Genomic DNA, 25,405 nt, shown 5'->3' on the forward strand with positions numbered 1-25,405 from the left:
ATTTTCCAATAAACACTGGAAAAACCCCAGATGCTGGGCAGTCACCCTTTTTCATTCAAGCACAATTAAATCCCCTCTATTCCATCATAGTATGTACAAAATCACATACAGTTAAATAAGCAACTGAAAGCATGAATGAGATTCTAATATACAGTACTTTCACACAGCCAAAGCTATTTTATTTTACAAGACGAGGCTTCTGCATTCATCTTTTTTTCTGAAAGCCCAGTAAAAACAGCGTAAACTACTTAAGCAAAAATTTAAGAGACAACTTACAAAGTAAAATTTGCATAGCACTGTAAATCTGCGTATTTGTTTGGGCACAGTTCTCCGTAAAAACTACAGTAGGTGACAGGGTTGGGTTTTCTCAATAGCTTCTTGTTCTTCACCAGATTCAGACACACTTCTGAACGTCATAAAATCAAGTGTAGGAAATAACTGTAAAAACGTACAAAAGATATATATACACATGCACAGTAAATGCATACCCTGTATACAGTTTTATTACTCGTTAGATTTGGCTAATAATGATCGTCTGGTGACTTGCACTTCCCTGCAGGGAAGTTTGCAACACATCAATCAGCTTAAGGAGGGCGAGTCTCCTCAGAGAGAAGGTTTGGATTAAAGCTACAGTACTTGCTGGTGATCTGAGGAGTGAGCGAGTTCAGCATTCAGATGTCACAAGGGACAGCTCGGACACAGCTGAAGCGAGGGGACACGAGGGGACACGGCTTGGCTCTCTGCACAGATGCACATGCACGGAGTAAAGGAGCTACCCAGAACCCACTCATGCCTCAGGGAGGGAAATTTAATTCCTAATTGGGCTCTGCTACCTACTCTTCCTTCCTTCGCAAATTGTGTTTTAGTAATTAGCAGCTCAGTGTGTTTTCCTTAAGAATGCACACTGGCCAGAATGAAGAAAGTTGTGTAAGACTGAAAATTGGTAGTGGTAGCCCCCACGCTAACGAATACTTCTAATTTAAATTTTAAAAGTACTATTATATTCTGATTGCTGCTGAAGTGTCTAATTTTATTTTTCTCCTAAAAAGATAAAATGCTGCTTCTGCTAGTGGTTTTTAGAAATAGACTATCTGCACTCAAGTGCTCTCAACAGTGAAAGTGCACAAATAATCTTTCTTCACTGCTTCAAAACCAAGCAGTGGCTGGTAACCACAGGTATAACATTTTAAGAAATACAGATAGCTTTCTAAAAGCCTAGAGAGGCCAAGGATCAGAGAAACACATATTTGTCTTAGTGCCAATCCCCTGTCTTCCCAATTCTGAAGTATGAAACATTTTCATGACTTTTTCTGGTGGCTAACACACATGGCACAGACCCTGTAACGCTGACTTCCAGAATGTTCTCACTCCAAACCACAGCAGGTAAATAACACACAACCAACAGCAAGCAAGCATCTTGCTGCAGAGACAATCAGATAAACCAGCCTTAAAGATAAACAGGGCAGAATGAAAGTCCCCATCCAAAACAAGCCCTGAGGAGGAATTCTGACCCAAATCACGTGAACATGGCAAGGATTATTCTGTAAATTGTCACAGGGAGGTCTCACACCCACATCAGAGTCAGGGCTTGCCTCTCACATAGTTGTCTCTGCTTTGCAAAGCTCTTGGTGATCACCCAGTTTTCTCAGAGCAAGAATTTGGCTGGACCTGTCAGTGTTCCTGCTCCTCCCAGCGATGCACCTTGTGGTGTTCCTTCTCCCTCCTGGCTCCCAGCACGGCTGTCACCTGCTTCAAATCCCAGCTTCACTCTGCACCAGCAGCCCTGGAGCCGCCTGTTACGATCAGAAGGTTCAAGCAGCTGTGCCACACTGGGTGGGAGTACAAATTCAGCATTCCCATCACAGGGATGAGCTTCTTTGTGCAGAACAGCAGAACTTGCAGCAATCGTCCGCTGGGAATCAGAACCTTCACACCAGGGCACAGAAGCACATAGCATACAGGAGATGCTCTAAGCTATCCTGCTGCATCCTATCTTCAAAGGAGATGAAGGAATGGATTCTTCACTTTGATCTGTGTTGGCCTCCATCATCTGCATGAAACATTTGGGTGAGGTCTGCCCAAGCCTGGCTTTAGACTTCTTAGCAAATATTTCTCCGAGATGCCAAAATAGATCAGACTGTCTGTCTTCAATCTGAAACACTCTGTGTAGCGTGAGGTCAGCATTATTAAAAGCCTCCAACCCCACGTTTCTTCAAAAGGTATATGAAGCAAAACCAGGTTTTGGGGTAGCCCCAAAACAGTACTTTCATCCAATATCTGATGGACAGTGACTCCCTTGCTTTCTCATTATTCCAACTCTTAGTAAAAACCTTGTCCCAACTCCCTTTCACCAGAAGGACCTGTTGCCAAGTAGGGAGAGCCTGTGTGAACAGGCCTGGGATGGTCTTCTCTTCCTTGCTAAAAGTTTTGTTTTGAAGCAGCAAAGTTGCATTATCACATAACACAAACACAACCCTGTCACTTCAGACCCAGAGCTGTCAATCAGTGCCAAAATTCAGGAAGACAAAACCCCAGCCATGTGAGACAACTGCTGTAGGACTGGCTGAACTGGAAAGCTCCAAGTTCCTGCTAAGAGGCTGTAACCAAACCATCTGCAGAAGATACAGGTGAGCAAATACACAGACATCAGTGATGGAGACAAGAGGTACCACGTGGAAGTGAGCAGACACACTCATTTTCCTGTGAATACCAGGCAATTAGGACACAGGCAGCAGTCAGATTCATTGGTCAGCAATTAAGTGTAGAGCCCTTCGAGATAAGTTAAAGCAGAACAAAGGAACACTGCCCATGCTCTTTGTGCCAGAGACAGATATTTTGCTCAGTGATGCAAAGTCAATTGCAAGAGCACATTCAGCCCACAGTGAGCAAGAGAGAACTGTAATCCTACCGAGCCAAGGCCTCTGGATACCACGTCCTTCTTCAGCATCAGCTCTTTGTGCTTTCCTAACTCAGAGATGCCACATGGCCAGCAGTCCCCGAGCTCTGTCACCAGGTCCTCAGATTTAGGTCAACATGATGCTACTTTGGAACTGCAAATCCCACTTGAAGAGCAGCATCACTGCTGTTGGTGACAATGACAAGTGCTGCCAAGGCCATGAGCACACAGCTATCATCTGTTCATGTTGGTCTGAGAGCCATTCCTCTTCGGAGTCAAGGCTGAACTCCATGGCAGTCAGCTTGCAAGTCCATACTGGAAAACTCGATTTACTCCAAACAAGTAAGTAATAAATGAAAATTCTGAAAGGTGGAGAGAAAAAACACTCCCATAGCTGTAAGTTTATTAAACCTAGCACGGTTGAAAAGCAAAAGACGAAAAACATGATATATTTTTGTTTATTATTGCTCTTAAAGGGCTTGGTAGTCAAATATACAAGCTATGCTCTATTAAACCAGAAGAAAATAAGATATAAAATCTATGCTCACTTTTCCAATCCACCTGCTAATCTTCATTAGTGACATCAACTTCAGCTATTTCCAGTCATCTTAATTTATACATATTCCGTGTATGTGTGCGCGCGCGTGTATAAAAACCCCTATTTGAGAGAGAAAATTCAAAATTAAGAATTCGTGTTGGTTTTGTACTGTTTTGTGCACTGCTGTAGGTTTCAGTTTTTCAAGTGGTTACTGATATGTCTGTTTAGAAGAGAAAAATTTAAGTATCTGATGATGTATTTATTATATTTTCAAAAAGAAAGCATGACCAATAAGTTATGATAAGAAAATATGAAATGCTGATTATTCTCCCCTTGATGTACATGCACTAATCCCATGATCCTGAATAGGGAGTTACATGCACTAAGAGGAGAAAAGGATCCTGTAAAGAGAAAGGCTATTAATTCCTTTCTCCTCTAAGCAGCTCCCTTCTTCTCAGCATTAAGAAGGGATTTATTTTGTGAAATTCTTGTCATGCCCATTAATATACTGCTCAAAATGTAAGTATAAAACATAGTCAGTGGTCAGCCTGCTTTGCAAGCCTCTTCTGCTAAGCCAGTACAATTTATATATACTCAATATCATCATCAGGAAGCAAGTATACAGCATTTGTAACATCCTTCTAGGAAGCAAGAATTATATCCATTACTGAATTACTTAGGGAAAAAAAAGAAAAAAAAGAAAGAACCCCCCCAATATTCTCAGTCCTCTGGTTAAAAACAGGGAAAAGCCAGAGTTTACTTTATCAGCATTTGGATGTCTGACTGTATTTGAAGACAAAGTACAAAAACATCCAGCAAGGAAAACAGAGTTATGGCTAGGCTCTGCTCTCCTCAGTTCCCAAAGCATATTTCAAATTCCACTAACATTTGCAACAGATCTGCAGCCCCTCTCTTAGGGAAGATTTATTGAGGGGACAAAGATGACACACTAACGTTGGGGGTCTGGGTACAAGGATTCAGCAAGGTGGAGTCTGACAGGAGACAGACAGAACTCAGGTCATCCTTCAAATGCTCTTGTTGAAAAGACCACAAATAAAAATCAAGTGCATGACAGAACAAGTGATTAATGACCCCAAGTAAAATATTTTTCTAAGTTACAAAATTGCTCTTCCAGTGTTTGAAAACAGAAAAACCTGTGGGAGAAGAGGTTACATTCCAACAGTTAAGAGCAAATTCGGAAAAAAGGTAAATTATTACTCTCTTATCTTGGTTACTGGAGCAAAGATGAAAACAACAACCAGTGCTTTGATAAAATCTGCTCTTTACAAAAGTGAGATAAATATTCTAGTGGCAGCTGGGTTAAAGATACAGACCCTGAGGGTTAGCTTCTGCCCTCAGCTGGAGATCTGCAACTCATTTCACCCACTTCTGCAAGCAGCCAAATGCAGACTGTGACCTTCAGACTTAAACATACAGGTATAGTTACCATCTGTTTGAAATAATTCACCAGCTATGCATACAGCAGCAACCTACAGAAATCTCTGAATGTGCGTTTGTAAAAAAACAAATGGAGGAAAAAGAGAGAAAAAGAAGGAGACTGGTACAGACATGATTCTGAGCTCTAATTTTCAGTGAAAAAGACCAAAATGTCAACAAGCAAAACTAAAGATACTTAAAATCCCTGAAGAGACCTTATAGTCTTTTAACAGCATAGCTCACCTTGCAAAAAACTTCACATGAACATCTAAAGCATGATCAAATCAAAAGAGCAGCACACCCTATCCTGACACACACAGGGTAAGGTCCTGGCCCCATCTGAATCCATGTTGAAACTTTCATTAGAAGTTCAAGAGATGCCAGCATTCAAAATCTGACTGCTACAGACCTCTCCTTTTCACATTTTTTGCAAAAGAAGACATTTTGAAAACTATCGTGCTGATTTCTAGTGCTGCCTCCCAGTTTACTGTGAGAGGTTGGCTGAACTGGACTTTGGTAATGACAGATGCAAACAGAAATAAAAGGAGAATTGAAAAAATTTCCTTCTTTGCACAACTCTAAATCCCATGGTCAACCACTAATTTAAAAAAAAAAACCCAAACAGGCCCAAATAGATTCAAAATTATGGAACATGTTTGATGTGAAACAGGGCAAACAGCACTCAAGACTGAAGTAATATTTTGAAATTAAACAGCCTTGAGCAGTTAGCAGGATATAGGATGAGAATTTTATCCTACTGGATCTGTTCTATGGGATGTGCTGATGGATAACACGCTGCTCCCAAACTCCACTATCCCTTCTCCTGCATTACAGAAGTCTTAAGATGTTGCCTGAAAATAAAAAGCGTCAGTGTAACACAAAAAACAGGATTTCATCTGTAGCCATGACAACACAGCCAAAAGGACTCTAACCCAATGAACACCTGTCAATTCATTTAAGGAGGGTGTTTTTTCCTGGCTCATTAGTAAGAGAAGTTGGAAATCAATAAACATTACATTGGCTTTAGCAAGAGGAAACATTCAATGGCTCCTGTTGTAAAAGTGAGTGTAGTGCTCTTGACAGAAACCAGTGTTTTCAGTCATCTGAAGGTACACGTGGCCATGGCCAATGCCCTCTTTTCTCCCCCACCCCAAGTCCCCCAAAAAAGCAAGAAAAATTAGTTTCTTCTTCCACCCCACCCCAGATTTTCTCCCACAGCTTGACTACAGTAATCCTTGAACAGACAGAAGGTTGGTGCATTCTCTTCAGCCGATGCCTCCAACTTCTTCATTCTTGGCTCAAGTTTTATTCATTAATATTAGTCATCAGTTATTAAGAAAAAGATAGTTTCTAAGTGTTTGTTGTTGTTTTTTAACTGAAGTTAATTGGATACCATAGTCTGGTTATATGTGCTGAACTGCAGCCGTCAGTTATTCCTTTTTCTTGAATTCCTGGTTGCCATAGCTGGAGCCTTTTTCTATTTCAGTTACTCCTATCAGTCTACGAACTCCAAAGGAAGCTTTAAAATATAACAGAGAAATGAGAGGCACATTAAAACCAGTCCAAGCATCTGGGAAGAAGTTACATGCAAACACACAGGCAGAACCCACGTGAGTTAACCCAATCCCCAAGTCAGCAGTGACCAACAGTGCACTGTACCAGGCTGCACAGGGATCACAGGTCAGATGATACCCAAGGAGAGGGACAATCCAGATTTAAAAATGTAATTACTGCTTCTCTTGATTAACAGGACATGTAGCATGAACACTGAAGCACATCCCCTCCCTCTAATTCCCCTTCTTTTATTGTTAAGAGTTTTTTGTTGCAGGGGTAGGGGGGGGAAATTTGGTGGTATTTATGTATTTTTTGTTTGTGGTGGTGGTTTTGTTTGGTTGGGTTTTTTTTTAATCCACAGACAAGTTGTCCAGTAAAAGTATTTTTTCCTTCAGGCACCATAATAATGGGCTACAAGACTCACCTGCTACTACTACAGTTTTTGCTTAAAATATGAAGGCAAATTTGCCCAGATTAAAGCTTTTGAAACAATAAAAATGCTGTACAACAGAAAGAAAGGTTAGTGAGTGAGCTCCAAATATTTCCCTGCAAGCCCCATTCTAATTAATTAATACACAGAACTTATTGGAGGTAAAGGATCCTGTTATGTGTCACACTGGGATTAGCATCTTCTCTGCTTTTATTACCTGCTCCTACAAGTCCCAGGAATGCAAGGATAAGGAGAGGTGATCCACTTGCAAAAACTCCAAAGCCAAATGTGAAGAGAGGAGAGAGGAGAACTGTGGCCCAAAAAAGAAAGTTTAGGAGAGTCCATGGTCTCCTAGGAGGTTTAAACTTCTTGCCAGGAAATACACCTTCCTGATTATACATCTCTTGCAAAGCATCCTGGAGAAAAGAGAGAAGAAAACAGGTTCATAAAGTTTGCACCAAGCAGCCCAAGATCAGTCAGCCCCAGGACAACATCAAGGACAGTATCTGTGGTACAAACTCATCAAGAGTGCACAGCATCCCATTCCATCTTCTGTCACTTATTTGGGCATTTCTGTTGATCATCCAAGTGACCTTTAAGCCTTTTGAAGGCAATTTTGGCACCATCAAAAACTGAAAATTTATCATCCTCTCCACTACCAAATATCTGCATCTTGCCTGTTACTTGCTTAGGAATTTAGGGCAGCTTCAGGCCAGAGACCAGTTCAGATACTACCAGGCCTCTTAGCTGGGTGCTTTTCATTTCTGTTTTTAATTCCAGAAAGGTCAGCATGATTCAGCAAAGCACAGCAGAAAAATGCTGGATGGAGAGCCAGGAGGGGAGGGCAAGGCACGAGCTGAGAGCAGAGACAGCACCACGCCAGCCCTAATCCCAGCACTGCAACTGAGCCACTGCAGTCCAGGAACACATCACTCAAACACCACCTTCCCTCAGTCTGTAAGATTGGTCTTTAAGGTTTCCAAGCCATTACCAAGGATGGCTCAAGTCTGACTATTGTTTTTATTTCTTTTTTTTTTTTATTTCCCTTACAAAGGCCTGAGAAGTGCTAGGTGTTCCTTGCCAATAACAGCCTTTTGAGGACACATTCTCTGTGCAGGAAGAGGATTCCAGTTACAAAGTCATTGCAGTAAATGCAATGAGAAGATTCCACTTACAAAGCAATTCTAACACTGTAAGATCAATTTGTATAACACCCATGTGCTTAAGCAGTGCCTCCCTGTCAACATCTCACAGCCAAGTTGAACACAGGCACAGCCAGCATCAGGAGAGATGAGAGGAAATGGTGTCACATTGCACCAGGGGAGGGTTAGATTGGACATCAGGAAAAAAAACTTTCATGGAAAGGGTTGTAAAGCAGTAAGACTGTCCAGGGAACTGGTGGAGTCATCATCCCTGGAAGTGTTCATAAAACCATGTGGATTTGGCACTTGAGGACATGGTTTAGTGCTGGGCCAACAGTTGGACTCTTTGTTGTTAGAAACCTTCTTCAACCTCAAAGTCTCTTTGGTTCTACAGACCTGCTAAGGGCAGGTGGGGAGATGATGAGCTACTGCTCTTTCTAAGATAACATCTCTCCTTAACTAAACCAGAGTTCAGATATTCAAACAAATTAGGTTGAAATAAATATAATGAAACTCAGCACAATTTTGCTGCCTACCCAGAGACTGAGCATAAGCCTGGCAATGCTGCAGCATAGGTCATCATAGCTGGGGAAAGGGCAGGATATTTAAACTTTCTGTGCTCTGCTGTCTCCCCACAAAGGCAAGCAACACAGAAATCAAGATCCACTTTTCAAGTTTAATAATCCACCACTTAGGGCTGGACAACAATTACAGCTCTCTCCTAATTCCCACAGAAGTGTTAAATATGTGGTCAAGAAAATAACATCTAAGGTTAGAAAACAAAACTACACAAGGAAAAGCTCTGAGCCACCTGAAGGCATGCTGGGCATGTGCTCTGTCTGTCCCATGTCACACGCACTGCAGAAGTATCACCAGGAGGCAGAAGGAAAGTGACAGTGGGAGAAAAATGAAAGCAAAGAACAATTGCAGCTGAAAGCCGGGCCCGGCTGTCCCTGACAGACAGTTATCACTCTTCTCGAGTGCCTAAAAACACCCACAGGGAAAATGGAGCTTTTAGAAATGCATGACAGAGATCCAAGAGCTGAAAAATGTAAAAAGACAGTGGATTGCTATTAGTCTTCCACAGCTCAGGCATATCTCTGAATTCTGTCGTGCTTCCTGGCAATTTGAGACCTCACTACCCAGCCCTCTGCTGCCAAGGGGCTCCTCTGTCCTGCTCCTTCCAGCACTTTGAGGGATGGCTGCCTAATAATACATAATATCCTCTCCATCAAAGTGCAAGAGTGTGTATTACTCACTGCCTTAATACACTCCCCTGTGCAAGGCCCAAAAGACAGAAAAGAAAGCAAAGCTATTTACCTTTTCCTGGTAAAGCTTATGAAGCCAGTTTGCAGCTTCCTTTTCATCTTGAGGGATATCTTCCAGAGGAAATCTCCTAGTTTAGTAAAGAGATTAAAAGATGAAAAGAAGAAAAACAAACAAACAAAAAAAGAATTAAGGGAAAATCCAGGTATTTGATTTTATCCCTCTGCTAGGGAACATCTTCCATTCACTGAAGGGTATAAATTACAGATAACACTGTCACTGATGGCAGAGCTCTTAAACACAGAGAACTCGGACTTTTTCTGAATTTTTAGGTTGGGAATTGGGTGCTATTTAAGACAAAAGAAACCGTACAAGCTCCTGTCAGTTTCAGAGCACATCAGTAAAATATCAGTATAAATAAATAAAATATCAGTAAAATAAGCATTTCCTATTGAAACACTGTTCCTCCTCCACCAGTGGCTGATTCTCAGACTGAAACACTCAGAGCTGAGAAAAGACAAGCAAGTGCAAAACCCAAGGGTAATTATTTGTTACATTTTGGTAGTGAAAACCCTATTTTGGAAGTAATGGGAGAGTAATGAACTAAACATTCACTTTATGACATCTCTAAGGAAAATATCTGCAGTGAGTGCACGTGTCCCTCCTTGCCTGTGCAGCCCCACAGACGGAGGCACACAGCTCTGGGGTGTGTGACAATTGTGCCCAGTGCCAGCCCTGGCCTGACCTCACTTGTCAGAGCCTCTCTGCAGTGGTGAAGAGCCAACCCTTGCCCTGCATTCTTTTATTTGCTGGGACTCTTCCAACCCAAACCCCTCTATGATTCTGTGAATATGTTCTAACACATTTCTAATGATTTCTCCATCCCATAAGCCAACTGAACACCAGATCTGGCAGATTTACTTACATGAGCTCTAACAAGAGAAACTGCTCAATTCATATAAATAATGCTCAATAAAAGCTCAGTGAAAAGTCATTTGCTGAAAGCTTTCTGGTGAAGTTGCCGTGGTGTTGCTGTCACCACTAGAGGGGACTCACAGCAATAACATTTGGTGATTTCCTGGTTTCTTCCTCTGGAGGCAGTCAGGATAAAGACTGGATCCACTGCAGAGCTAAGCTGCTTACCCCTGCACAGGTAACTACGTCTGCACATACCAAGAACAAGAGCTTATGTGCTTCCCTTCTCTGAGCTACAGTAAGTCTGTTGGCACAATAAGGATATGTTCCATTTTCAGAAAAAAAATCTGCAAAAATACTCTCCTTACTCTCATAGCTTCTTCCCCAAAATAGAGAAAAAGTGTAGAAAAGCAGCTTGAGAATATTCATTCCATCCACAAACGTTTTTATATCAAAATTTTCAATGCACGGCCATTTGTAGGGTACAATTAGTAATTTTACCTGGCAACATCACCCTCAACAGAATTTTACAAACTCAAACCTCTTCTAACACTATTGAAAACTACATTTCCCTTCTTTCCTCCCATTACCCTTCCAAGAAATGAAATAAAATTGCATCTGCATTACAAAAAAGGGTATTTAACTGAAGGCTGTCACAGTTCAGTGTATAATTAATAATTATACAAATGTGCATCCATGCATGTGCACCCCAGATCCAGCTAGATATCCTACATGCATCTGCCATCAGTGTGGAACTGCCTGACCTGCTGTTTTGCTGGCTGGCAAATTGTCTGCTCACTTTCCTCATCAGGAATATGTTTGGCAAGTGTAAACAGTGAAAATGAAACCCCTTGCAAATGAGCAACACTGCTTCTCTGTGGACAGCTCCACAGTCATTTTTTCAGCTGAGAGACTAAAATGTAGATGTTGCAGCAACACACAGACCCAAAACCAGAGGGGAAAGGTGTGGGGGGAAGGAGAAAGACTCCTTTTTTTTTTCTTTTTTTTTTAACTTCTAAAAACCAAGCATCAGTCTCGTCACCAGAACACAGCAGTGTTTTCCAAAGGGTGGGTGAAGCCCCTAGAGAAGCAGAAGCAAGCTGTCCAAAGAACTGTGGAAAGAATAACCAGGTCATGTCTCAGATCCAAACATAAAAGGGAAAGAAGAAGTTCAACAGGACTGGTAGTTTTTATGATCACAAGGAAGCCTTTGAAGAAGAAGGCAGCAAGGAGAAAGCAAGAAAGAGAAGGGGCAGGTGTGCATGCAAATGTGGATGTGCTGCACGGGGTAGAGGTGTTAGTAGCTACTCTGAGGCAAAGGAACAGTGAGGAATGTGAGCAATGTCCCACCTCATTTATATGTTGTCTGAATTTCAGTATTTTTTAATTTTTAATCTGCTGATCAAACCATGTGAGTGAGGGAAAGAAACTGGCATGTAAAGGAGCTTTACACTCCTTACTACAAGGGACCTCTGAAGCTGAAGGACAAGGAGAAGTGGAGTACAGGAAAGGAAATTACCCTCTAAAATCTGAATACACTTCAATGTGCCAAAGGATGCATTTTAGAGCTCACTTCTATCAGTATATGCTCACCTTACACACATATCTGCTTCATATTTCTTTCCATAAAGAATTCCTAATAAAGATGGGTTCTTGTTTCCTCTGAAATTTAGTGTTACATCATACACTGCTGAAACTGTTAAAAAAAAAGAAAACAGGGCTGTTACAGTAGCAGTTCTAGCAAGCACCTTCTGGCATCCTTGCTTGAGACAGCAACAGAGCCTTGTGCAAGCCTTGCATCCATGATGCCAGAATCCTTCACTATTTTATGTTTATAGATCACATTTATCTGCACCAGACCCCTGACACTCCCAGCTCTGTAAAACACCAGATGACTTGATGAACTAAGCAACATAAAAAAGATTTTAGTATTTTTTAAGACTGGTATCTGACAGCTCTGTGGCAATTTGCAAATTACCAGCTGACACGCTGGATCCTCATTATTGCCAGCTCACTAATTGTAATAAAGAACAGAGCAGACCATGCTGCACAGAGTGTGCTAAATAACAAGTAACATTAAATAACATGTAAATAACATTTCAATTGCTGCAAAGCTTGGCAGTACCTGTTCCCCTGAGACACTGGACAGCAGTGGTGAAACCTTTGGTTCTGGGCAACAGGTGGTATTTCAGTTTAGGCAACCCCTTGGATTCAGCTACTTCCATACTGATGCGGTGCTTCGTCTCTGTGAAACGAGTTCCCTCACAGTACAGCAGAAACTGTGCGAGACAAAAGCAAAAAAAAAAAAACACCTCAAGGATATCTTGAGATACCAAAAGAAATCCAGCAGTATACTGAAAAGTATTTCCAGGATAAACATAAATGTGTACACACTTCAATTGTCTCATCTCTTCACCAAGTATTAGGCGTAAGCATCAACTCCCAACTCATTTGTTATTATCTTTACATTTAACAACACTTGTACCAAATTTAAGGTGACAAAATGACAGCCCTAATTGTGGCATTTAGAATGCACAGAAATTAGGAAATTGATTCTCTCAAGTCAATTTTAATCATGATTACAATTACCAAGCAGGAAGTCTTGATTTAAATAATCAATGCTAACAACATTTTGCACTTATATTTTTCTAGCTCTTTTCCCTAGAGACTAGTCCTTGGTTCTCAGTTGTAGAATCATTAAAATGTATAGATTTGAATCTCATGTTCAGTCTAGAGATTTTCTAATTGGTAGGGTTTTTTCTTTTCTTCACTACACTAATCAGGAAGAGATATTCAATAGAATTCATATCTGTATATGCAAGCAATTAAGTAGCTTAAAATACATTCTCCAGATTCTTACTTTTTCTGTCTTTGTAATGGTAGAAAATTACAATGCATTCACAATATTCTAGTTAAGGCCTAATGTTTCACTATTCCATTTAACAAGCTGTACTGGATAATACTGAAAACTCAGTTAAAATGCATAAAAAGCCTCTTAATGTTTTATAAGCCAAATAATTGTATATTACATGTGCTGCTATAAAAGCAAAACTGAGAATTTATCAAAACCTTTGCATTCAAAGCTCTAAGAAGGTTAATGGATTGATTACACCACTGTGCTGCTGCAGTGAAGTTTAACAGCATTGCACACAATGAAACAGATGTTTTGCCCTTGATTCTAAATAATGTCAAAATAAAAAGGAAAAAAATGTAACTGCAGAAGCAGATATAAGCTTGACATTTTTTTGTCAAGAGACTTTTTGGGAAACCTGTAATTTCACAGATCAATAAACACACTAACAGGAACTTTCTATCAAAATCCAAGGTCTGTGCACTCCAATTCACTCACCTCTCAAAAAAAGATTTTTGTTTCTGTGTCTTTTCAGCCTACCTCAGAAGATGTTATACAGACAGAGTAAGCAAATATAGGCTTTTTAACAGGTAAAAATAAGTCTGGATAAAATTGTTTAGTATCACACAAGCCTGATTTATAAATCATTCTCAAGCTTCTGAACTGTTTCCCAAATGGCTTCCCTGACCAACAGGCAAACAGCAGTTTTCTACCAGCATATCCCAAAAGACCTCCTGAAACAGAGCAGGTCTTTTCCCTGACGACCCTTGGGAGTGAGGCCACCTTCTCCTGACACAAAGCCACAGTCTGTCACCTTTCCACTTCTAGCAGCCAACACCAGAGGAGAGACTCAACACTTACCCACATATATTCAGGATAATCAGACAAACGTTTCAAGCCCTCAATGACTGTATCTCTGTCCTCTTCCCATTTCCTTTTGCAGAAAACAATCTCGAGGAAGTACCACGTCCAGCCAATTAGGGGCACATACAGCAGCTCTCTCTTAGCAAGAACTTTGGAACTCTTGGGGAAAAAACAAAAGCGACAATCCGAAAATGTCATTTGCTGATCTGTGCAACGAAGTCAAACACGTTAAAGCTGAGATAAGGGAGCTGTATTTTGAACTTAAATGCAAAGAAACTGTTTCTGGATGGGTTTTAAACAGACCTGTCACCCTGCAGAGGAAGGGAAGGCTCATGGCCCACGTACCCCCAGCACTCCAAAGCGCTCCGTCATCGTCCAGCCGCACAGGAAGTCGATCTCAAAGTTGTGGTTCAGGATGATGATGACGTGTTCCTTCCCAAAGGTTTTCACCGTGGCCTCGTCTGAGAACAGGGTGCACTCTGTGCCTGACCACCATTCCAGCAGCATTACCAACTCTGGCAAACACGGTGAAGGTGGAGAGAGGAGTCAGGGATACTCCTTACAGAAAGCATTTAGAGTTTCATCCTCAGCCCCATTCACTGCCCAGCCTCTCCTGACTCCCAACACTGTCACCTTCCCAAACCTACCCTGCAGAGATGAAAGAAAAGCTTGGAAAGGTACAGATCAAACCACACTGCTATCCCTAAGCAGTATTTAAGGCACCAGACATATGCATTATGGATAATTTAACAAGTTTTTAACAGCGACAAGTTTGGGCATTGCATTACAAATGCAAAATTTCACGAGCACTGGAAATAAAGCCCAAAGATTTTTATGCCTCAAAACAGACAGTGGAGCTGTTCATTGCTCCACTAAATGAGCACAGTTCCTCCCAGGTGGAATACAAATTATGCATAGATGCAGCCTAATGTTTTTACTCCACATGAAACAAGCCTTATGGAGGTAAACAGACCAATAAAGGTCTTTTAAAGGGATGCAGAGACATAGATCTTCTGTGATAGGTTTTAATATTAAAACACAGGGCTCTAATTGTTCTGCATTATGATCATCAACACAGAGTTAAAAACCAGGAGAGAACTGAGCTAATTTATCAAAATACCTTGGCAAAGGCAAGAATGGTAAATTGTGTCTTTTATTACAAAAGAATGAGCCCTTTTCCCTCCATTTACACCAACTTTCAAATATCACAGCAACTCTTATTCCACCCTGAACATTTGTTACCCTTCCTTATTTTCCACCTCCCCTTTTTTCATCATAAACCCCCCTTCCACTCAAATTCAGCATGCACTGACTGTAGTTGCTATGGTTAGCTTATTTCCCTCATTTCAGTACATGGAGGCAGATGGAAGGCATTGCTTGCATCATGGGACAACTATAAAAAGTATGAGAATAGTTCATCCTCCCAGTAGGAAGATTTGCTTCCCTGCAAATCATAGTCATTGGTATTTTCTCATTTCAATGAGGTATGGATGAAATTAAAATGTGGTTGCACAAATGTGGCAGTTAAAGAGTCCAACCCTCCTCACGTGAGTACACCTGCAGGGTTCCCCCTCTGTTCCCTCTATCAGGCTCTGCCAGGAGGTTTTTCAGCTTCCCATTGGGAGATTCTGGTTTTGTCAAACAGGGCAGCACCTTCCTGCACAAGGATTTCAGATCAGTGGGATCAGACAAGGTCATCTACCCATACTGCTAAACAAGAATTTGGGATCCAGTCTTGCACCACACCAGACAGAAGGCAAACACAGTATTTAGGTGAATAATGAGGAAAACCAGTCCTGGTCTGCTGAGGGTACAGAGCGCACCTAGCACTGTTTTTTTCACTCATGACCGCTTACTCACCCACTAAGTTATCCCCCTGTATGACTTTCAGCACTTGCTCATTTGGAGGTAAAACAAAGTTATGCACCTTGCTGGCCAAGAGAGTTTAAACCTGGTCAATTGGAAATATGGCAGAGAAAAGACAGAATTGTCTTGTTCCTTTACACCAGGTACAGGTTTCTATCAGCGCTTCCCAGCCTTTCATGCTTTGTGATCACTTACCTTCCTTTCTCTGGCTATCCTGGCTTGTAAAAGGGGAAAGAGGACAGCAAGAGTGTCCTCAGAGCACCTTCCAGGCAGGTGGCCAGGAGAATAGAGCAGTGGTACCAAACACATCATGGTACTCTGAGCCATTTTCCCTTTCCATTGCTGGCTGTGTACCAAGGAGGAACATCTCCAGTACCTGCTACATTTTCTTATATAAATTATAATCACCTAAGTGTGTTTCTTCTTCAAAATCAGGGAAAAAAATCTGCAATGGCCAGTGTGGATGACTTTCTGCAGAACATTTCTTTCACCTTTCTCCCTAAAACAGGGGAGGATTTGCCAGAGTTCATACTGAGAGAGAAGGATTGACGAGCCAAAGGATTAACATGAGGAAACAGATTGTCCCTTACAAGTGTGCTGACAAATGATGTAATTATAACCAGGAGTGGGCTCATTTCCTTTTTTTGGTGTGTGGGTTACAGCTCCTTTGCGTGGCACTGATCCTGCCAGGGCTCCAGCAAGAACATCCTTGTGAATGAAGGACTGGGAACACTTGCACTGCCCAGGAGAGCTCCCACAGGGAAAAAGCAACACCTGGGCTTCCCACACGCCAAAGCAGCTGCATTTACAGCCTCACAAGCCCCCCAGAAACAAAGCTAACAAGGGGCACCCACATCCCTCAGCTGAAAGTACCAGCATTTGAGGGGTTATTTTTGCAACCAGACTAACCCAAACACGCTGCACTCTCCAAGGGTGCGACTCATGCGAGAGGAGCTGACGTGGGAGAGCTGCAAGTACAGACTACCTGTCACGAATTCATGGGTTTATGCTGGGGCCAGAGCCTGAAAGACTTCCTGCCCCAAATGCCTGTCAGGAGCATTGGATGGAGTCTCTCTCCCTCCCCTTTGGAAGCTTTATGTATTTGAGAGGAGATACAGTAAGAATAGAGCCTGGTTTTCAATACAGAGCCAATACAGGGTTACCTGTGTATCCCTCCCTGCCAGCTGGGCAGAGCAGCTTCTCTTACAGACCCCCAGCCTAAAACCACAAACAGCTTGGAGAAAGTGAGCAAAACGTAGCATCCTGAGCAGAACACTGACCTACAGGTTCCTTGCCAAAAGGCTTCTCCATACTGAAATATATTTCATTATGAATGGCAACACTGGAGCTACTGCATTGACAGAGCTTACCTAAATTGCTATATATCCCAACTGAAGAGCATGTTCTGTCAGCTCTTCCTACAGGCCATCAGCTCTCTGCAGTCCCACATAACATTTACATTCATTTCATAGTTTAATTTCTCAATGTATTAATTTATAACAGGCTAAACACTAGGGGTTATCCTACGTATAAACCAAATTATCTACTCAGCTTCTCCAAACCTCTTTGAACAATGGTGTGGGTTATTTCTAGTGTTTAGAGGATATAAACCAGCAGCATTTGAAGTGTGATTTTTTCATGCACAATGCTAACTAGGGCCTGAGCCTAAAGCCTTATAGAAGCAAGCAGCTCATATCTTCAGAAAAGCCAAACTATTAATGCAGCAATAGTTTTCAGCATGAGATCAGATTCTAGATTATTAAAAGTACAAAGAAATTCGTACAAGCAAATTAAAAATAAAAATTCCTATATGTCCCTACTCTCATCCAACCAAATTCATTTTGAAGTTTCTACTAAGCTCTTCCATTACAATACCTTTTTTTCCTGACAGTTTGCCTGCTAGTCTATTTAATTTCCTCTCTCCTGTGCTTCTCAGTAGGCAGGACAAAAACTACAGTCAAGGCAGGGACAACAAGCTTAAAAAGAGACAGAATCAGACACCTCAGAGAGTTTTTGTTGGTGATACTTCACATTGATGATTACAAAATGTGGGTGCCTGTCAGTGGACTGCTGAACTGTAATTTCAGTGCTCATTCTGGTGACTCATTTACCCACAGTGGGAGTTGGATGCTGAGCTGAGCACTAAGGTAAGTGGCCGTGCATACTGGGAGGGGATGGAGAATGCAAACTGATTAGATGATTCACTGCTAAAACAGGAGGTGACATTTGGGCTTAAGGAGCTTCTATACACTCTAAACATTTTCAGAAATCCAGCCCTCTGTTAAGCTCTGTGAGGAGAAGGAGAAGGTATACACAGGAGGAAGTTTTGCAAAGGTCTAAAAGAGGAGAAAAAAGAAGCTACACTCAGTGCAGAGCTGACCCACGGGCAGAAGAAGAAACACTGGCAAGAGGAGACCTCAGAGACACTGAAGGGTGTAAGGGGATCCTGAAGTTTGTCACACAGTTCAGCTGCAGAGACATCCACATGAGACTGTAAGACTCCCCCTACAGCCCACACAATAAACTTGGGCTCCTATGTGATTAAACTGCTCATATGCTCAGTACCTGAGCCAGTCTCACAATTGTCCTTAGCACAGCTGCTGACACTGGATGAAGATGGCATTGAGACAGAAGTAACAACTCCTATCAGCCCAGATAAGGTTGGAGGTGCAGAGGAGCTTTACTTCCCACTTTTTTTTGAATGAGAGAGTGACAACACACATCAAACCCTTGACTTCTGTATGATTTCCCAGTATTCCAAAAAGAAAAGGTCATTCTGACCTGCTCTGGAAGAATCTACATCTAACTTATCGTTTCTTTTGTCTCTGTGTACAAATAGACACAAAAATACATATATTTTTTTTGGTTAACAGAAGCAAAAGCAAGAAGAACCCCTCCCCAGCCCTCTCCATCCCATCCCATCCCATCCCAGCATACTCACGGCTCCAAAGGGAATAGGCAAGGCGACAGTTTACTCGGCGATAAAGCTGCTTGTTGATGGGCCAGAGGAGCAGCGTGCATAGTTGAATGAAGTTAATGATCAGCCCACTGACAACAAAGACGAACCCAATGAGCAGGTGAACTATGAACTGGGTCTTCAGGAAGGCAATGAAGCCCATGATAACCACTCAGAAGCGTGTGCAAGGGCCGTCACTCAGAATAACTGTCCTGAAAGAGGGGGGAAAAAAGCAACAAGGAAAAGAGTCAGATGGAGAGTGGGTTTACAAACTGAGGAAGGACAGAACAAAAGCCCCGAAAAAGTCCAAGCTCATTGATCAAGAGGAACCCAACCCAATAAACAGTGTGCTCTCCAAGCCTGCCTCATGCAGGTCTTCACACAATAAACTGGTGAGGCTGCAAATCCCTGCCTAAAATAGGAAGGAATCATTATTTACAATTTACAGCCCACCAGGAAGATTACTGTTTGTTGAAGAGACTAATCTCACACCTCTCTTCAAACAAATACCACATGATTGCGAGTTAATGCTGGGAGGAACACTGAGCCCTGCACTCACAGGGAGCAGACAGGGGCTGTATCTTTAGGGCTGCTGTCCTGAACTGCAACAGGAGCCTCATCCTGCAGAGAACAGGGCTGGCCACACACAGCATCAGTCTGGCAACCACTAAGGCTTGGAAGTGGAAAACAGGTATTCCCACACTCAAAACCCCTGCTGGAGCAGGTTTAATAACTTCTCACTTTGTCAAGCCACAGTTCTGCGATCAAATATTCCAGTTAGTATAGGGGAAAAATGTGAAATGATAAAAAAAACCCTTAGGCTACGTAGCAGTACAAACTTGACATGGAAAGGGCATTGGTGCAGAATCTTGATTCCACTGAATTATCCAGAGCACTTAGCTCTGAGCATGTGCTGTATTTATACCAGGTGCAGAAAGACTGGCAACGTCTGAACCAGCAGAATGCCACAGGAGCTCAGACAAGCCTGATCCACTACAAATCCTGTCAGCACAACATTAACCCAGCAAACTGTATTTACCAAGGCACCAAACTGAGTTTATTGCAAACCCCACATTATCCAGCACTGGCCTGTTTGACCTGTAGGGTACTGCAAGGCCACCCAGGCTGCCAAACCACAGCCTCGAGGTCTCACACAAAAAATAAAAGCTTGACCCTGATTTTCTGCCACAGCCACAGCTTGCTAGTGGTTTTCATGCTCAGCTTTTACAAGTGTGGCAAATGACCAGATCAAGCAGTAGATGGTAACAAATATTTTTGACAAGTCAGGCGTCCCAAGGTGATGCTGTCCAAAAATAAAGTCCCTGCCAGCTGTGAGGAATCAAATAATTTTCACTCACCACCTGCTTCCAGTGTGCTGCTATTTATAAAACTCTACAGCAATTTTATTGTGAAAGCTTGTTTTCTATCCTCTCTTCTACCAATCAGGTACAGCCTTTCAAGGCACAGTGTCTAGTTTCTGCACAATTAACGTCCATTTGCATCATTAGTAACCTACCCACTTCAGAAGCATATTAGAGAGGAAAAAAAGCCAAAAAAACACAACCAAACAAAAAAAAAGCCTGGTTGAACACAGCCAGTATTGTGCCTACCACAAAAAGCAAAGCAAAGCAAGATGAATTGGAGCTCATGATAAATAATCTAAATTCTCCCAGTGTTTTCCTGTAAGGATGAAAGAAACATTTCTTCCACTAATAAATTACTTTAAGAACAGCTGTTGGGAAGCAGAGACTTCTGTTTGAGATTGAACAAGTGGAGCCCTCCTTGCTCTTTCCTCCCTAAAAGGCTGCAGTTGTCTCACAGAGCCAAAACACCACACCAGTGTTCACACATTGCCTCCTCGAGTGGGAGGCAGCCGTGGCATCCAGTGACTCCCCAGCACTGGCCTTGTTTGTCTTTTCCACTGCCACACTCTAATAAACACTGCCAAACATTAAACACCAAGCTCTTCACTTCCAAGACCAGAGTCACTCTCTTCATCTGGAGTGTCTCAAAAGCCAGTTCAAACAAACAAGAAAAGAACAATTCCTTCCACACCTGCATGCTATTTCTTGAGTTCTTGCTTGTCCTCTGCAGGGCCATGTGCAATCAGCTTTGCTTGATGCCTGTGTCCTGTGTCAAACCATTCAAAGGCTGGGCTTGAGGATCTTGGAAGCTCTTCCAACATGATTCTATCTGTCTATGACAGTCATTAGAGCAGCACTTGCAGCCTTCTGCCACACAGCTTGGTCCCTCTCAGACAGGGGCACAAAGCACACACAAATGGCACAAGGAGAAATAGGAATGTCATGTTTATCTGTCCTCAGATAAAATGGTTTGGCTCCACTTCCACAGCCTCTTGGCTTTGAGCAGAGTCTGTGGCAGTCTGGTGTTTGTCTCTTACATTAAGGACATTGCTGCTTTTCAGAGCCCAAAGGACACATCCCTCCTTACACTGCAGCAAGATGGGTTCTCCAGCTTTGTCAGACATGGAAAACAGGATTTACCACTCTTGCACCAGCATCCTGCCCCACATGCTGGGCACCACAGAATCATTAGGGTTGGAAAAGCCCTCCAAGATCATTGAGTCCAATCTTTGACCAAATACTACCTCGTCAACTAAACCACAGCCCTAAAACTCACATCCAGTCACTTCTTGAACAGCTCCAGGAACGGTAACTCCACCATTTCCCCAGGCAGTTTCAGTGCTTAGCAACACCTTCCATGAAGAAATTCCTCCTGATGAACACTCTGAGCCCTCCTGGCACAGCTTGAGACCCCTTCCTCTCGTCCTGTTGCTGTTGTCTGATCCTTCCAGTTTTGCTGCTGGATACAGAATCTGCCAGTCTCTGTTTTGACAATCACTAACTTTGCTGTATTTGACTTTTAAGATAATTAGAAGTTAACCTTAATCCAGGAATTCTTTCGTTTTCTGCATCCCTGCCCATGTAGGACAGCCAGGCAATTTAGGGACAGGGCAACAGGCAAAAGGTCAGGAGCTGTTTTGTTGTATCCCATGGTGAGGGTTTGGGGAGGATGAGGAAATCAGTATTTGCTGAAATGAGGAAAAGCATCACTTCTGCATTTGACATATGTATTAAATCAGTTTAGTGAAGTATCTAGGAAGTAAACATCTGCCCCAGTCTAAGACAGCAAGTCTCAGCACTATCATTTTTTTCTTTTTTTTTTTTAACCTACCCATATCATCTGCATTTTTACAGACCTGCTGGCAAAATCTTATTTTTGCCCTTGTTTTCCTAAAACACTGTAACTTCCCAGCATTGACCTTTCACCACAAAACCTTAATTTCTTCCTGTACAGCCACACTGAGAACTGTGGGGAATTTTAGTACTCTCCCTGCTTTCACAGAATCAGAGAATGGTTTGGGTTGGAAGAAGCATTAAATATCACCTACTTCCAACCCCACACCATGGGCAGGGACACCTCCCACTAGACCAGGTTGCTCAGAGCCCCATCCAGCCTGGTCTTGATCTTTTATCTGCTCTGATGAAAAAGTTCTTAAATATTTTTACAACCTTCAGGGCTCTCTCCCTTATTTCTATGCCTCTCAAGAAAAGGGCAAGGAGACAAATTGTCTTGGTGTGGTGGGCTGACCCTGGCTGGCAGAGAAAACACCACAAAAGCTTGTGGGTGGAGGTAAGGACAGGGAGAAATCACTCACCAATTTCTGTATGGGCAGAACAGACACAATGTGGGGAAATCAGCTCAATTTCTTGCCAATCAAAGCAAGGTGTGGAAATGAGAAATGATCTTAAAACACTTTCTCCCAACCCCTCCCTTTTTTATTGGGCTCAACTTCCTGATTTTCTGTATTTCCTCCCACCCAGCAGTGCATGGGGACAGGGAATGGGGCCGTGGTCAGTCCCTTATCATCTCTGCTTCTTCTTCCTCAGTGAGGGAACTTCTCACACACTTCCCCTGCTCCAGAGTGGAGTCCTTCCCACAAGAGACACTCCTCCATGGACACCTCCAAGGTGAGTTCTTCACCAGCTGCTCCAGCCTGGTTCCTGTCCATGGGGTGAAATCCTTCAGAAACAGGCTGCTCCTGTGGGGCCCTTGCAGGGTCACAAGTCCTGCCAGCAAACCTGCTCCAGCCCGGGCTTCCCACAGGGTCACAGCCCTCTTCAGGCTCTCTGTGGGCTCCTCCAGGGGCTGCAGATGGATCTCTGCACCCCCAGGGATCTCCATGGGCTGCAGGGGCACAGCTGCCTCGGCAGGGTCTGCAGGGGAACCTCCACTCCAGTGCCAGGAGCACCTCCTGCCCCTCCTTCTGCACTGACCTTGGAATCTCCTGGGCTTCTCCCGCTCCTCTCTCTGGCTACAATTGCTGCTGTGGAGCTCTTTCCCACCTTCTTTCTTCAGCACACCATCCCAGAGGTGGTGCCCCATCTCTGGTGGCCTCAGCCTTGGCCAGTGGGTCTGTCCTGGACTTCAGGACAGAGCTGTGTCTCGAAGCCCCACATGGATCCTCTGGTTTCCAAACCCCACATGCCTCTCAGCAGAAGTCAGAACATAACCATTCTCCTTTACCCAGGTTTTTACATTAGTGGAAGTCCTAATGATTAAACTTCCTACTTCTACCTCTGCCAAGTGTCACTGGAATGTGCCACCAAGTTCAAAGCCATTAGAAGGCAGAATGACAGAGAAGTGTGACTGCATCAGCCCCATTTCATCAAGAAATCAGGTTAGAAAATCCCCAAATGCTCAACATGCACATGACAGAATTTCATGACACACAGCTACTTATGAACTCAAAATTAAAAATTAAGCCACTAATCATTCTACAAGACAGTCTATTCAGTTTGAACTCCAGATTTTAATTAATTTCTTGCTGCCATGTGTGTGTAATCCCTCTGAAGTTCATGATGTTTGCATGAATATGAGCATGAAATTAGAAACTGGTCTACTGATCCTAATATTCCAACTCAGTCAGAATTAATGTGCTTGACAACAACAAAACCTGTGGCAGGCAGTATTTACATCTCTAGACCTTTGCCATCTCTGCTGTGCTGTATTTACCTCCACACATGAAACCAACTAGAGACATCTTTTGCCCTGAACATCTTGCCCCCAACCCTGAAATCTGGTATTTTACCTACTTTGCTATTTTGATGAAATAGTGTGAAATGAAATAAAATTAGTGAAACTTTTAGATCACTGAATTTTACCTTTCACCACCACATTTTAAAAATTTTTAAATTAAAAAAAAAAATCAGATGAAGCTTTCTAAGCCTCCTTGATGTCTGTATAAACTTGGCAAACCCTGCCTGAGAGGAAGAGTTAATGATGTTGCAGGTCAGAAGCAGTACATAAAAGGCATTTTGTTGCCCATCAAGAGTTTTCTGATGATTCTTTAGAATTCTACAAACACTGCTCATCAAAAACAGACAAGGAAAATAAAAGCTATTTTTTATTCAAAGTGAGATCTACCTGTTACATGAGCTGCTGCTGAGTATAGGGACTGATAAAAGCAGCAGAAACCAGGAGCTCAAGACAATGGCTTTTTCTCAGTATACTTGGTGCCCTTCCAGCCTTTCTGATGACCCAACTCAGGCTACTTCTCTTTCAAAAGCATGAAAATCACCAGCCCAAGTGTCTGTTCCCTCACCTCTCCTTTTGAGATCAGAAACCCCAAGAATACTCAGCAGCTACCCAAGAGTCAGGGCAGAGATATGAACAAAAACTTCCAATGGCCCTGCCTACACTTCTCTGTCAGATAAATAAAAGTACAGATCCCAATCTGATTATTTTAGAATCCCTCAGAAATACCCCATTGCCACAGGGGTAGCAGGTTATTTTCCTGGACATTTCTGGGACATTCCACATGAAAAATATGCTGATCATCTTATGATCAATGCTTAGAAGTAATCAGCTAGCACTAAGAAATAATTTTTCTTTGCAGAATACACAATACTCTTGAAGCTGAAAGACAAAAGTGCAGTGGCTATCCATCTTTTAAAAGCAAAATGACATATTCATAGCAAACAACCCTGATAACAGGAAAATGTTCAGGAAGACAACAGGTTGTTGGACTTTTACTTCCTGCACTGTACCACATCTATTTCTGGGATCAGGAATTTGGGAGCCTGACCCTTGTGATGCAGAAGCCACACAAAACCAGTGGAGAGAGTATTCACCCAGGGCTTTGCCCCAGACTTTAAAAAAGCATCCCAAGACTCCTGCCCGCTCTGCCATGGCACCACAAAAAGCAATCTCCACTCAGGCATCTTTTATTTAAGAACTACCACTGGCAACCACAGGTGTCTAAGTAGGCTGGAAAACAGAGCTTAGATCAACAGCAGTGAGTCAGAGGGAATAAGCAAATAAGCAAATAAGGTATAACAACAGTTTTGGTACCCATTTGAACAGTCTGTACCAGGGATTCTCCAGATAAGCTGTAAAAATAGACAGCCACTCAATTGCATCCCACACAGCATTACAAACTGTCTACTACAGACTCAGCCTTTTAAACCTAAGCATGACAGAAAGATTCTTAGTTTCTCACACAATATATGTTCAATTCCCCTGAACATGCCTCAGTGAGATGCAAGGCTGATTCAGAGTTCATTAAAAATCCTGCTTGTCATGAATTTTTAAAATTGAAGGGTATGGAAAAGAACCTTAAGCCAAACTGAGGTCACAGAGATGTTTGTTTTTGAGTTGAAAGAACTA

The 25,405-nt window shown here is 42.5% G+C and overlaps 1 protein-coding gene across 6 annotated transcripts in view; it reads right to left on the bottom strand.

Moving 5' to 3' along the window:
* Positions 1 to 157: 157 nt before the first annotated feature.
* Positions 158 to 25,405, bottom strand: part of AGPAT3 (1-acylglycerol-3-phosphate O-acyltransferase 3) — an 87,127-nt gene continuing 61,879 nt past the window's right edge. For all 6 annotated transcript variants that reach the window (XM_063393094.1, XM_063393091.1, XM_063393093.1 and 3 more), the window contains 8 exons: positions 18,701 to 18,927; positions 14,239 to 14,408; positions 13,891 to 14,052; positions 12,304 to 12,457; positions 11,772 to 11,874; positions 9,318 to 9,393; positions 7,073 to 7,271; positions 158 to 6,390 (listed from right to left, as the gene is read on the bottom strand). In XM_063393094.1, coding sequence (XP_063249164.1) covers positions 6,302 to 6,390; positions 7,073 to 7,271; positions 9,318 to 9,393; positions 11,772 to 11,874; positions 12,304 to 12,457; positions 13,891 to 14,052; positions 14,239 to 14,408; positions 18,701 to 18,878 — 1,131 coding nt within the window. In that variant the 5' untranslated portion in view covers positions 18,879 to 18,927 and the 3' untranslated portion in view covers positions 158 to 6,301. The remainder of the gene's footprint in view (positions 6,391 to 7,072; positions 7,272 to 9,317; positions 9,394 to 11,771; positions 11,875 to 12,303; positions 12,458 to 13,890; positions 14,053 to 14,238; positions 14,409 to 18,700; positions 18,928 to 25,405) is intronic.

Source organism: Prinia subflava, chromosome 3 (genome assembly GCF_021018805.1).
Source record: "Prinia subflava isolate CZ2003 ecotype Zambia chromosome 3, Cam_Psub_1.2, whole genome shotgun sequence".
Taxonomy (NCBI): Eukaryota; Metazoa; Chordata; class Aves; order Passeriformes; family Cisticolidae; genus Prinia; species Prinia subflava.